At 34.7% G+C, this 11,870-nt stretch overlaps 1 protein-coding gene, 1 long non-coding RNA gene and 1 other non-coding gene across 3 annotated transcripts; 2 read left to right on the top strand and 1 right to left on the bottom strand.

Moving 5' to 3' along the window:
- Positions 1 to 1,156: 1,156 nt before the first annotated feature.
- On the top strand, positions 1,157 to 2,671 carry LOC132638682 (uclacyanin 1). The gene is made up of 2 exons (XM_060355482.1): positions 1,157 to 1,383; positions 2,018 to 2,671. Exons 1-2 carry the CDS (start codon positions 1,218 to 1,220, stop codon positions 2,530 to 2,532), a joined length of 681 nt encoding a protein of 226 aa, XP_060211465.1. The 5' UTR covers positions 1,157 to 1,217; the 3' UTR covers positions 2,533 to 2,671.
- A 2,429-nt stretch (positions 2,672 to 5,100) lies between these two features.
- TRNAA-AGC (transfer RNA alanine (anticodon AGC)) lies at positions 5,101 to 5,173 on the bottom strand. The gene has a single exon. It is a non-coding gene; the product is annotated as a tRNA-Ala (tRNA).
- A 3,631-nt stretch (positions 5,174 to 8,804) lies between these two features.
- LOC132638681 (uncharacterized) lies at positions 8,805 to 11,659 on the top strand. The gene is made up of 3 exons (XR_009581851.1): positions 8,805 to 8,987; positions 9,925 to 9,974; positions 11,347 to 11,659. It is a non-coding gene; the product is annotated as an uncharacterized LOC132638681 (long non-coding RNA).
- The last annotated feature ends 211 nt before the right edge of the window (positions 11,660 to 11,870 follow it).

The following is an 11,870-nucleotide window of genomic DNA, read 5'->3' as shown; positions in this document are numbered from 1 at the left end:
GCGCATGGCCCTCCTGCATGTGTCGCGCGCGTGCCTCACTCGTGTGCTGTGCACCTGCCTCGCTCATGTGCCTCGCACATGCCTTAGCCTAATTTTCGCCTCATAGCTTCGCCCAACACTTAGAATATTTTTAGCCCATCTTCATGCCAATGTCGTGCCAACACCATGCCAACCCTTTGTCGTGCCCATCTGCCTTGGCCCCAGCCAGCCCATGTCAATGCCCATGTCTGCCGATGCCAACCCACTGCCTGCACGCATGCCCGTCTGGTGCCATGCGCCTGTCCGTGCCACTGACATTCGTCAAGCTGCTTTGCCAACTCCCAAGCACCTTGACTTAGCTGCACACCATGTCATAGGCATGCAACCCCGCACATTGCTTTCAACACCCACATAGGTTCATGTCAAGGGGCAATGTACAAGCCCTTGACACCATCCTAGCCCGCATGCGTCTATGTCCGAACTTGGGGGTCTAACACTTACCAACTTGTTAATTGATTACATGTGCTAAGAACGCACTCAGATTATTTACCTGAATGAAGTGTTGACAAAACCTTGTACATAATACATAAATAATGCACCGCATTTTAGCATGTTCTTGTGTCACATACATTTGACACCATGATTAGGAGTCAATAACGTGTAATGATTCTTAGCCAATATACAAATCAAATATGCCCTTACCGAGTCAATCTTAATTAATTTTGGTACGTGAAAAAATAAATGCAATTACAAGAAAATAACACAAATCATAAAATAAAAGTAAAAACGTATACTCTATACACTGATAATGTAAAAAAAAAATTGTAGTGTAAAGATTTTTTTTTTTTTGGTAGTATCCATGTAATAGCATGTTCACCATCATTTTATATGAGGTCACAAATTAATATTTATTATAAAAATTTATCGGTAATTATCATATAATTAAGTGATGTAATTGTGTATATATCCTTTACACCATATAAAACGAATTAAGAAATAAAAGGATAAAATGACGCGGAGAGAAAAGGAAAATGGTGTATTTGAGAAAACACCGTCATTGGCGCGTTTGGATTATAAAATACGATAATCTTAGTCAAATTATTATGTCCTCTTTCAATATAACTACATATAAATAGCAGAATTCTGCTATAAATAAGACACCAATTCTCAAAATATAGCCAAATTTACAAGTGTTGTAGCAATCTGGTCATCCTAATTATAACATTTTGGTGATTAAAATGGCAATGGTTAGAATATTAATGAGCTTGGCTACCATAGCCTTGGTTCTTGGTTCGGCCGTGGCTGCAAATCACACAGTGGGAGCTCCTAATGGTGGATGGGATCAGAGCGCTGATCTTAAAACATGGGCTGCATCCGAAACTTTCGTAGTTGGTGATAGTTTGAGTAAGTTCATGGATTTCTATAGGGATCTGAAGTTAATACTATAATAATAATTGAGTTCATAGACAAATATTTATACATAATTCGTGAATTTCTTAGTATAGCGTCGGGTTTCTTGCTCTTGGTTGGCCTCCTTCTTAGGGGGCCAGGCTGCGGAGTGTTGTTAGGTGAAATTTATTTTGTTATCCGATAACAAGGTGAGGTTGATGTCAACTCTCATTCTCATAGTCAAAGTTTTGGTTGACGTAATCCTCTCTGAAACCCACCCTTCTTCGCACTAAAGAGCGGTTGACATTCTTGTCTCGACCCTCATCAAATTTCTCTCTTAAAAATGACTAGTCTTTGTTATTCTCTATCACTCCAAGAACCAACTGTGCGTGTTTTTTTTTTTTTTTTTAAATTTACCCGTGTTTGGTATTCACATTGCGACTTGACTAATTTAGATTTACAAAAAAAAAAAAAAAATCCATATACAAAGCTCGAAAGCCCTCTGGTTATTTCGTGCATGTTGGTTTACTTACTTCAGATGTGACACAAACCTCTGATCTTAGAGGTGGAAGCAATTTAACATTCAATGAACCCTTTTTGGTCAATTATCAAACTAAGGTTTTCTAACTTTTGTTTTTTCCTTTGACAGTTTTTGCATATACTCCAAACCATGATGTGCTTGAAGTTACAAAAGCTGATTATGATTCCTGCCAGACAACAAATGCAATATCAACAAATGGTGGAGGAATGACTGTCATTCCTCTATCTTCATCAGGCAAGAGATATTTCATATGTGGAACAGGTGGGCATTGTGCCTCAGGTATGAAACTTGAAGTCAACACACTTGCCACAGTTCCTCCACCAACATCAGCCCCTGCTAAATCCCCTGCTTCATCATCATCTCCTAAATCTTCGGCGCCAACGCCAAAAATTGCACCTAAAATCTCTCCTGTTTCATCACCAAAAAATGCACCTAAAATCTCACCTGCAACTTCCCCTGATGCTAGTAGTCCGTCTCCGATAACTGTTGAGGCTCCTTCAGTGCCTCCTAATAATGATTCTGTACCAACATCATCTCAACCTTCATCTGCTGATAAAATTAGTGTCGTTGCTAGTTCCACCATGGGATTTGGTGTTGTTGTTATGATGTTGTTCTTTATGTAATTCGTTGATTTTTTAAAAATTATTGTTTCGATTCTATATTGTATTGGATTTGTTCAATCATGGTTGAGAGGCATTCTTGTTTAAACTGTCTAATTTTGATGGATCTTTACATAAATAGCCAGTCGTGTTCATTGTTTACTTTCCTGCAAAATCCTCTTGTATTAATCCATGATCAACAACCGTTGGAAGTTCCTACATTGCCTCATTCTGGTGTTTCTGTACCGACATCATCTCCTCCATCATCAGCTAGTAAAATTAGGTTCATTGCTAGTTCCACCGTGGATTTGGCGTTGTCGTTATGATGATGTTCTTTATATAATTATAATCCATTATTTTATTTTTTTATATTATTGTTTCAATTCTATTTGGTCTCTGATATTATTCAATCCTGGATATCTTGACCGAGAGAAATTCTAGTTCAAAATGTCTAATTTTGATACAGCCACATGGTATATATATGCACTTGTGACACAACAAAAAAAAAAATCGATTGCTGGCAATTTTCTTCTGAAATCAAAACTATCGAATTCCTTATTCGCATGGCCGGCTCTTAGGTGAAGCTAATGAAGCAGCTGCTTTACACCCCCAATTTTGGAGGGCCCCATTTTTAGTAATGGTGGGTTTATAAGTTTTCTTAAAAAAATATTAAGTACTAATAGTAGAAAATTAATCTTTTTCACGTAAAAGAAAAGATAAATTTTTAACTGTGAATAAAGTAATTATTGACAATAATATTTTTGATCGTGAATAGCGTGTTAATTCCAATTCTTGAATCATTGTCACGTAGGAAAAATCGTATCGAAAGTATTGAAGCAATAACATTTTAAACTCCACCTATAAGAGATGCTTTTATTGAACTTAGTAGTTGTTAGTTAGGAACCAAAAAATAAAAGTAAAGCTAATTGTTTAGCAACATACGCATTTGAAAATTTTGAATTTTTATTTGGTATGATGTATTATTTCTTAATAATCCCGTTAGCAAAAGTTTACAACAAAAAAAATTGAAGTGTATGGAAATATTTTTGATTTGCTATTTGGTGGTAAAAAATCGAGATCACTAGTGACAAGAATTTTAAAATATTGTCTTATCCTTGATGTTTTATAAAAGAGAGTAGTCACTCACTCACTCACCCCGATATTGATGGTGTAGACTTATTTTATGAATTGAAAATGTTAAGAGAAATCGTAGAAATAGAAGATAATATTCTAATCGATATACTAAATCAAATAAAAGCAAGATTCTTTTTCAAATGCTTATATTGCTTATATGAAAATGTTAACAATTCTATAACAGTTGGCTCAGTGGAAAGATGTTTTTTCAAAATTAAAATTGATAAAATTATCCCTAAGATCAATAATGTCTCAAGAAAGATTAAATGGATTGACTATATTAACTATTGAAAAAGAATTTTTAGAATGAGTCGAGTATAAGAAATATATTACTAATATATTTGCATCTCAAAAAACTACAAGAATAGGCTTTAAAGTTTAAATCAAAATATATATTAAAGATTTTTTATTTATATAAGGCCTCCCATTAAGTTATGACTTTAGGCCCCAAATATGCTTGAGCCGCCCCTGCTAGTTATTCGGTAGAGCAACAATCTAGGGAAATATAGAAGTCTCCACAACCCCTTGATTTCTTGAAAAAGTGGAATAAATAACAAAGATGGTGAAAATCCAATAGTGAAAGCATTACTAGCTTATGCTCTGGCCCTAATAGCAATGCGCACGTGGAATCCCATATGAATCACCCAAGACCACCTTACAAAGCTAAATACTGCTGAGTGACCGATAGTGAAATAGTATCTTGAGGGATTATATGATTACAATATCGAACTTCTCTATTACTAATGATGTTATATATAAAAGTGTAAAGTTATATAAACAGACTCATCAAGGATGAACATAGAAGGTTCTACGTATTTTGTTCAATAATCAGAATTAACCACTTGAACAAGACTCTTTCATCTCTTCCTAGCTAGCAAAACCGAAGAATAAACAGCGTGATTAAGTACAAGCGCAGGACATCGCGCAAGCACAAATCTTAGCATATATTCCCTCCGATCCAATTTATGTGACACGATTTTACTTGACACAAAATTTAATAAAAAAAGAAAGACTTTTAAAATTTGTGGTCCAAAACAAGTCTTAGATATTTATTTGGCTGTAAATCATCTGATAAATTTATATTTTTTTTCTCTAAAAATGTGACATTCTTTTTGGGACAAACTAAAAAGAAAGTGTGCCACATAATAAATTGGGACAGAGGGAGTATATTACTGTGTCTTCAAGAAACTGCGAGTGTAAGTAGGTCTTCAACCGACCTTACAAAAATAGCACTCTATGTCTTTCAATTTATGTGGCATTGTTTGACTGAATATGGAGTTTTTAGAAAAATAAAGACTTTGGAAACTTTGATCTAAAATAAATCATAAACATTAGCATTTGACTATACATTCATCTCATTAAAGATAGGAAAAAGGAAAGTGGTCACACAAAATGGGATAGAGGGAGTAATTTTTGGTCCACAAAAAGAAATCTATCAAAAACAGTAAAAAAACAAAATGGAGATGCGGGGTATCGATCCCCGTACCTCTCGCACGCTAAGCGAGCGCTCTACCATCTGAGCTACATCCCCTTTTGATATTTACAATACTGAACTTCGCTTATAGACTTTGCCATAGATGTTATGGGTAGATTTTTTTTTTTTTTTTTTTTTTTTTGGATTTTGTTCACTTTCTTAGATCTATAAATTGACTCCTCTCCAAAAAATAGCCAAATGAAACCAAAGTTTGAGAGGAAATTACGCTTACTTGTTTTTTTAATTATAAGTAGCTACTAAATTTGCTATGACTTTTTATTATCGTCCAACCCAGTTATTACGGTAATGAATATGAGTGCAATTTATATTCATGGGGAGTTATATATTTGTGTATTGAAAAGACCGTTTACTATTTCTTGAAGCTCATCAATGTGAGAAACTTTGCTATTTCGGTCATCATGGTCGTTCCCTAAAATTTCCTCTCAAAATTACCTTTCTTCATTTTAGTGTTCATCCCCAACTACCCCTTTAAAAGTTTATTTCGTGTTGATTGCATTATTTTCTGTGATTAGATAGCATGAATTTTGTATCATACTAGAAATGAAGTTTTGTTTGAATGTCTGAGACTCAGACCCTTAATTGAATGCATATCATTGTTTTAAAAGGCAGTGTCAGGACTCACCCCGGGGCTCGCCTCGAGGCAAGGCAGTGGCAAAACGCCCTGGGGCTAACGTGCAGGGCTTAGTTCCTATGAGGCTTACGCCCTAAGCGCCCAACCGTACGCCTTAAACACGCCTAACGCCCAACGCCCAGGGCTCGCCTAACAGTTCTTACACAAATTATATTTTAAATTCCTTAATTAAAATCATTCACCTCATAATTGTTTACCAAAATAATGATACTTAATAGTTTTTCATCTATAGAAATAGAAGATTGGGTGTAACTCATATAACAAGTCGTAGTATTGGATATTTACTATTTGAGAACTTCGTGAGGGTGAATATCACTTATTTAAAAAAAAAAAAAAACACATAGCGGAATTGTACATTTTCACTTGTCATTGGTCATAAGTCTTATGTATCAGAATTATCATATAATTTTATTTTTTGTTCATGAAGAAATTATGTTTTAATTGTAATATTGATAAATTTTATTGATTATTTGCTTATAGGGAGATAAAATGAATAGTATGATAGTAATAATGTTTTAAGAAACTGTGTTTTTTTTTTTGTGTTTGAAAGTTAAAATGTTAGAATTGTTTTGCATTTCATAATAGCTTTTATTTCATTGTATTGTTTATACTTGTAAAATTATGTTATATATAATTATAAGTTATAAGCGGTGTATAATGGGCTTTGATAATTTTTTTGTGAGGATCAAGCACACGCGCGCGCTCACACACACACACACATATACATATATATATATATATATATATATATATATATATATATATATATATATATATATATATATATATATATATTTCATTTATTTACAGTTTTCTTTTATTTTTTTATGTAATTTTACCTATTTAAAAATATTTATTGTAATTATATTATTTTAAGAAATACTAAAAATTAAATACCCATGGGGCTTACGCCCCGTGCCTCGAGGCGTATGTAAAACGCCCCGCCTTACGCCCCCGCCTTTTAAAACACTGATGCATATATTAAAATAGTTAATAAACTTCTTCAAATCAATATATATGCTCACGTCAAGAACCCAATACTTTTTCAAATTAAGGATTCTTTTCCTACGTACTTAATTAAGTTCCAAATTAATAGCATTTGTACAGATTCAAATATTTAGATTCATGGTGCAGCTGGACTGAAATTACATGAACAATGAGTAGAATTGGTGATAAAATTAGTTCAAGAATATAGAGCTAACAAGTTGAAAATAGCTTTCTAGATTAAGTATAATTTTAAATTTCGCAGCAAGTCCATTATAACATGCAAGACTAAAAACAAGAATTTCATTGAATATTCTTGTTGGATATTGGTTATGGGTCGCGGGTCGTACATGTGGACTGACCCGGCCCGGTTTTTTATTCTGAAGTGATAAGATGAAAATTAACTTCCCTTGAAAAGTTACCAACACAAAAAAAAAAGAAATGTGATAATGGGATAAGATTATGGGAATGTGCTAGTGTTGGTTTCTTTCACTTTATCAACCGTAAAAACATAACCTCCTCTTTTATATATGAAAAATACTCTATCATTCTCCAGAGATACACAGAATAGAATAACACACAGTAAAGAAAAGAGAGAAGTAAAAGACATCTAGTTCGTGAAAAAGTACTCCGTTTCCAAGTGAGACGAAGTCAGATTTGGGGCAATTTTTGTAGTGATCTTGTGCAAAACTTCCGCTGCTAACAGGTACATCATCTTTGTTCTTGTTTCAAGATATGAAAACCTTCATTGGTATCAGAGCTACTGTTAATTGTTCACAGTCTGAGTATTTTTTTTTCTCTTGAAATATCTGCGTTGTTATTTTTTTTTCTTTCGATATAATAGAACGCTACAACAGATTTGCTAAGAAAAGAATCATTGTTGCATTTTTTTTTGCTAATCTATCACAAACAAAGAGAGAGAAAGAAATTGCTTTAAAATTGGTTCCCGTGTTTCCTTTTTGTTTGTTTGGGTGTGAAAAAGAAAGTGTTGTTCTTCAACAAATTGTGGTCTTTACTTTGTAAAAGAGTGAAGTTGCAGCACTTTATGGAAAAAGTGAGTGTTCAGAAAGTAAAATGTGTGGTTGTCATTGAATTACGTGTGGTTACCATTGAATTACTAAGGCCTATATGTCTATTGAGTATGACATGAACAGAAAAAAAAAAAAAAAAAAAAAAAAAAAAAAAGGAAAAGAAAAGTACTTTATTGTACTAGTACTATTTGCAGAGACACACTTTAATAGTAATGTCATTTCTTGACTTAGTGGTCCACTTGATTAATGTATTTCTTTAATTGTGTAAAAGATACAACAAGTTTTTTTTGAAAAGTCATGTCATATTCTCAATACACATTAGTGTAAGGAGTTTTCTACTATTGAGAAATCACCGGGCATTAACGTGACATCAGGGGCAAAGAACTTGCCTAAATATAATAAAATTATTTCCTTTATTCGATGAAGTTGCTAAATGTTACATCCCGTATTTTGAACGTCGGATTATTTGTAAGATGGGGTGGGGCCCACACGTCAAGATTTTTTTTGGAACATGTGACAAGTCATATGAATCACATATGTGAAGTTAAACACAACTCAAGAAGGACCCTTGGGCCAAATCAAAGTGGAAGCCCTCCAAACGAATATTTTTAAGAAAACGTTTTCGGGTGATCTGACTTCTAGGGGCACAAACGGTATTATAAGTTTGGCATTTGGAAAAATACCAAGAAATAGAAGTTGTAGATAATTGAATTAGCTTTCCAACCATAGGTCGTGGGTTCCCAGGTGACGTCGGTACAGGGAGATATGGACGTTTTAAGGTCGAAAGGTCAGTGGGCTAGGCTCAACTCGGGACCAACCGGGTTGGCCCAAAAAAAGAAAATGAAGAGAAAAATTAGGCCCAAAAGAGGGGTGGCCGGCCATACAATGGCCCAAGCCCATGGATTCTAATTAATTTCCATGTGATAATTAAATAAAAGGGGTCATTTAGTTGTCTTGAAACATATAGAAGTTTCAAGAACATTAGAAGGGGAGAAAAACAAAAATATGAAGAGCAAAGGAGACATGGCATACGGCCATGCTCTCCAATTTTTGTCCCTTTGAAATCTTCTCCCAAAAATTATTTTCTTGTGGTATTCCTACTAATTCAAGGGTCCTTTACAACTTGGTGTAATTATTTTGGAAGAAAGAGCACTTGTTTCTTCAAGTTGACAACTTGGTCAAGTGAAGAAGATTGTAGAAAAAGGTAAGAATTAATTCCTTTTTATTATGTTATGAAGGTTGGTTTATGTTGTAGTATGTAGAAATGAGTAGAATTTATGGAAATATGGAAGTTTACAAAGTGGGTTTGCATGTGTACATGTGTATGTAAGGTTGTATGAATAAGATGAGTTGAATTTTATGTTGTATTCTAGTTGTAGTTGTGATGGACCTTATATTGGAAATGGAAGAAAATGGTTCAAGTTGGCATGGAAATTTTTTGGAAATAGTTATAGGAAATTATGTGATTTTATTGAAGTTTTTATGTAATTATGGAAGTGGAGTTTTAAATGTGAATTATTATGTTAATTGGTGAATTTGGAAGGATAATAGTCCATATTGGCATGAAAGATTGGTTGTTAAGTGGTTATGAGAAGTTTTGTGATTTTATGGTAGATTTATGTAATTATGAAAATGAAATTGTTAAGGTGCAAATTATGATTATGGTTGATGAAATTGGAAGATGGAAATATGTTATGAATATGTAGATTGAAGATTAGAAGTTTTGGATGGATTATGGTTTTGGTGGAAAGTTTGTATATTTTGTATATCTTGTGAATATTTTGTAGAAATGATATGAAATGCTTCCGAATTATATTGTAATGATCTTGATTAGTAATGGATGTAAAAACATTGAGATTGGTTTGGAAATGTGAAGTTGGAATGAAAGCTATTGCATTATGTTGCAAAGAAGACTAGTTGTGTTATATTGTGTTTTGTAGTCATGGTTGTTGTCATTGTGTTGATAGTTTGGCCGGGTTGAATTTCCGGATTGTTGTTGATAAAAAAATTGGCTAAGTTGAATTTTGGGGATGGTGTATTTATAGGGGAGATGCTGCCCAAATTTTTGTAGACAAGTATTGGTTAAGATTGAAATCTTAAAGCCTTACAATTAACATTTGGTAATTGTGACCAAATTGTAGATTTGGCGAACTTGAAACTTGATTTTGGAGACGTGTATGAAGCGGAAAAGGTATGTAAGACTTCACCCTTCCTTCTATGGCATGTCTTAGACGTAATAAGTTGGATACAACCCTCGGGGACAATTCTATTCTCCGGAATCCGCACCCAAAGTTTCCCCTTTTTCATTCAGTAGAATTGAATTAAATATTGTATGAAATGTTGAAAAATTGCCTAAACATCTAGAACTTGCACAAATAGGACCCGACTACCCTAAAACCCTCACAAGTAACGCCATGACATGTAACATATGCAAATTGTATACGCTACCTCATTCGGCCCGAGGTGGGCCCGTTGCTCCCGGATTTTTCCTTATAGTTCTATTTGACTTACTTGAGGTTGAATCCAAAGGAAACCTTTGATCCTGATTCCGTTACCAAATGACAAGTACTATAACTATTCTAACGAGAATACTTCTATGACGATAATGATAACGACGATGTTAGAAAAGAGAATATGCCTATGATAAGTATGACCAAAATGATTCCATGACTAAGACTTCTAAGCTAAGGATTCAATGTGAAAATGAAGGTGATAAACTAGTTCTTGAACCTTATTTCTATTTCCTAGCTATGACACTATTTTCTAAGGATTTCAAAGCCTATGAATTGACGTCTATGATGCCCATGATTTCATTCTATGTTTACTTCTAATGCTATTCTCCGTTGGTGGCCTCGCCTTAAAATACTTGTTCCTTCAAGGTGAGACAAAGCGACCACGATTGTTCCATAATGTAATCGGAGGTCACTGACCTTACGTCACTCTGATGGCTACATGATTTTTCTTTGGGCTCTCTTGCATGCTTATATGACATATGTATATAAGATATGTATATGAACATGGGATGGGGGGAAGGTATACATGGGGGAAATGGGAAGGGAAACATGTTTCATTGCCACCTGGTCAGTTGGCTTATCATCCCGGACGCGGGATGCCCGGACGCGAGATATATGGGCGAGCCGACGTATTTCGGCGCTATGTGGGCGAGCCGACATTGTTCGGTGCTATGACATGACATGATATGCTATGATATGACACGACATGATATGACATGATATGCTATGACATGACACGATATGATATGATACGATACGATACGATACGATACGATACGATATGATAAGACATGATATGATATAAGTTCTATTTTCTATGTCTATGAAAAATAAATATTTTTACAAAAGGAAAGACAAGCATGCATGGTACTCGCCCTCAGCGGCACTCATATGTACAGGTCACTCTTTTATCCTATGATATGTTCTACGTTTCCATGCAGTTATTATTCATACGCATATTTCTTACTATGTTACAATTTATGCCTTACATACTCAGTACATTACTCGTACTGACCCCTCTTCTTCGGGGGTTGCGTTCATGCCGCGCAGGTACACCCAAAGGATGCGAAGTTAGCATAGAAGATGTTCCAGCGGAGTTGGTAGGCTCCATTTGTCCTGGAGTGCTGCCAAGTCAGAGTATATGTACTATGACGCTATGTTCGAGGTTAGAGACTTTGCAGACAGAGTCGTGGGTATAGAGTGTCAGCTTTGTAGACGTCTTCGCCAGTCGATATGTTATTATGTTTCATGTCACGGGTCCCACATGATGATAGACTTTACTTATAAAAAAAAAAAAAATTGGAGAGCTTGTTGTGTATTTGTTTCTTAATTGATTCACAAGTTTATATGTGTAATAAGAGTCAGCGGGTTCGCTCGGCTCCGAATATGGGGTCGGGTGCCCATCACACCCTAGTAGGATCGGGGTGTAACACTAAAGACTAGAATGGTTGCTGTTTTAGTAATTTTTTTTTTAACCTCCTAATAGCCATGCCATTTTATTGGTATATGATCCTTGACGTAATTTTGTCTTCTACGAGTAATGTGGCATGTGTTGTCATATTGAATGGTATGTC

This window comes from Lycium barbarum, chromosome 4, assembly GCF_019175385.1.
Source record: "Lycium barbarum isolate Lr01 chromosome 4, ASM1917538v2, whole genome shotgun sequence".
In the NCBI taxonomy this organism is placed as follows: Eukaryota; Viridiplantae; Streptophyta; class Magnoliopsida; order Solanales; family Solanaceae; genus Lycium; species Lycium barbarum.
This window is presented reverse-complemented; position numbering and strand designations above follow the sequence as displayed.

Coding starts and splice junctions, on each gene's coding strand:
- LOC132638682 (XM_060355482.1), top strand. CDS start 1,218: ATGGCAATGGTTAGAATATTAATGAGCTTGGCTACCATAGCCTTGGTT. Junction 1,384..2,017: donor CGTAGTTGGTGATAGTTTGA/GTAAGTTCATGG, acceptor TTCCTTTGACAG/TTTTTGCATATACTCCAAAC.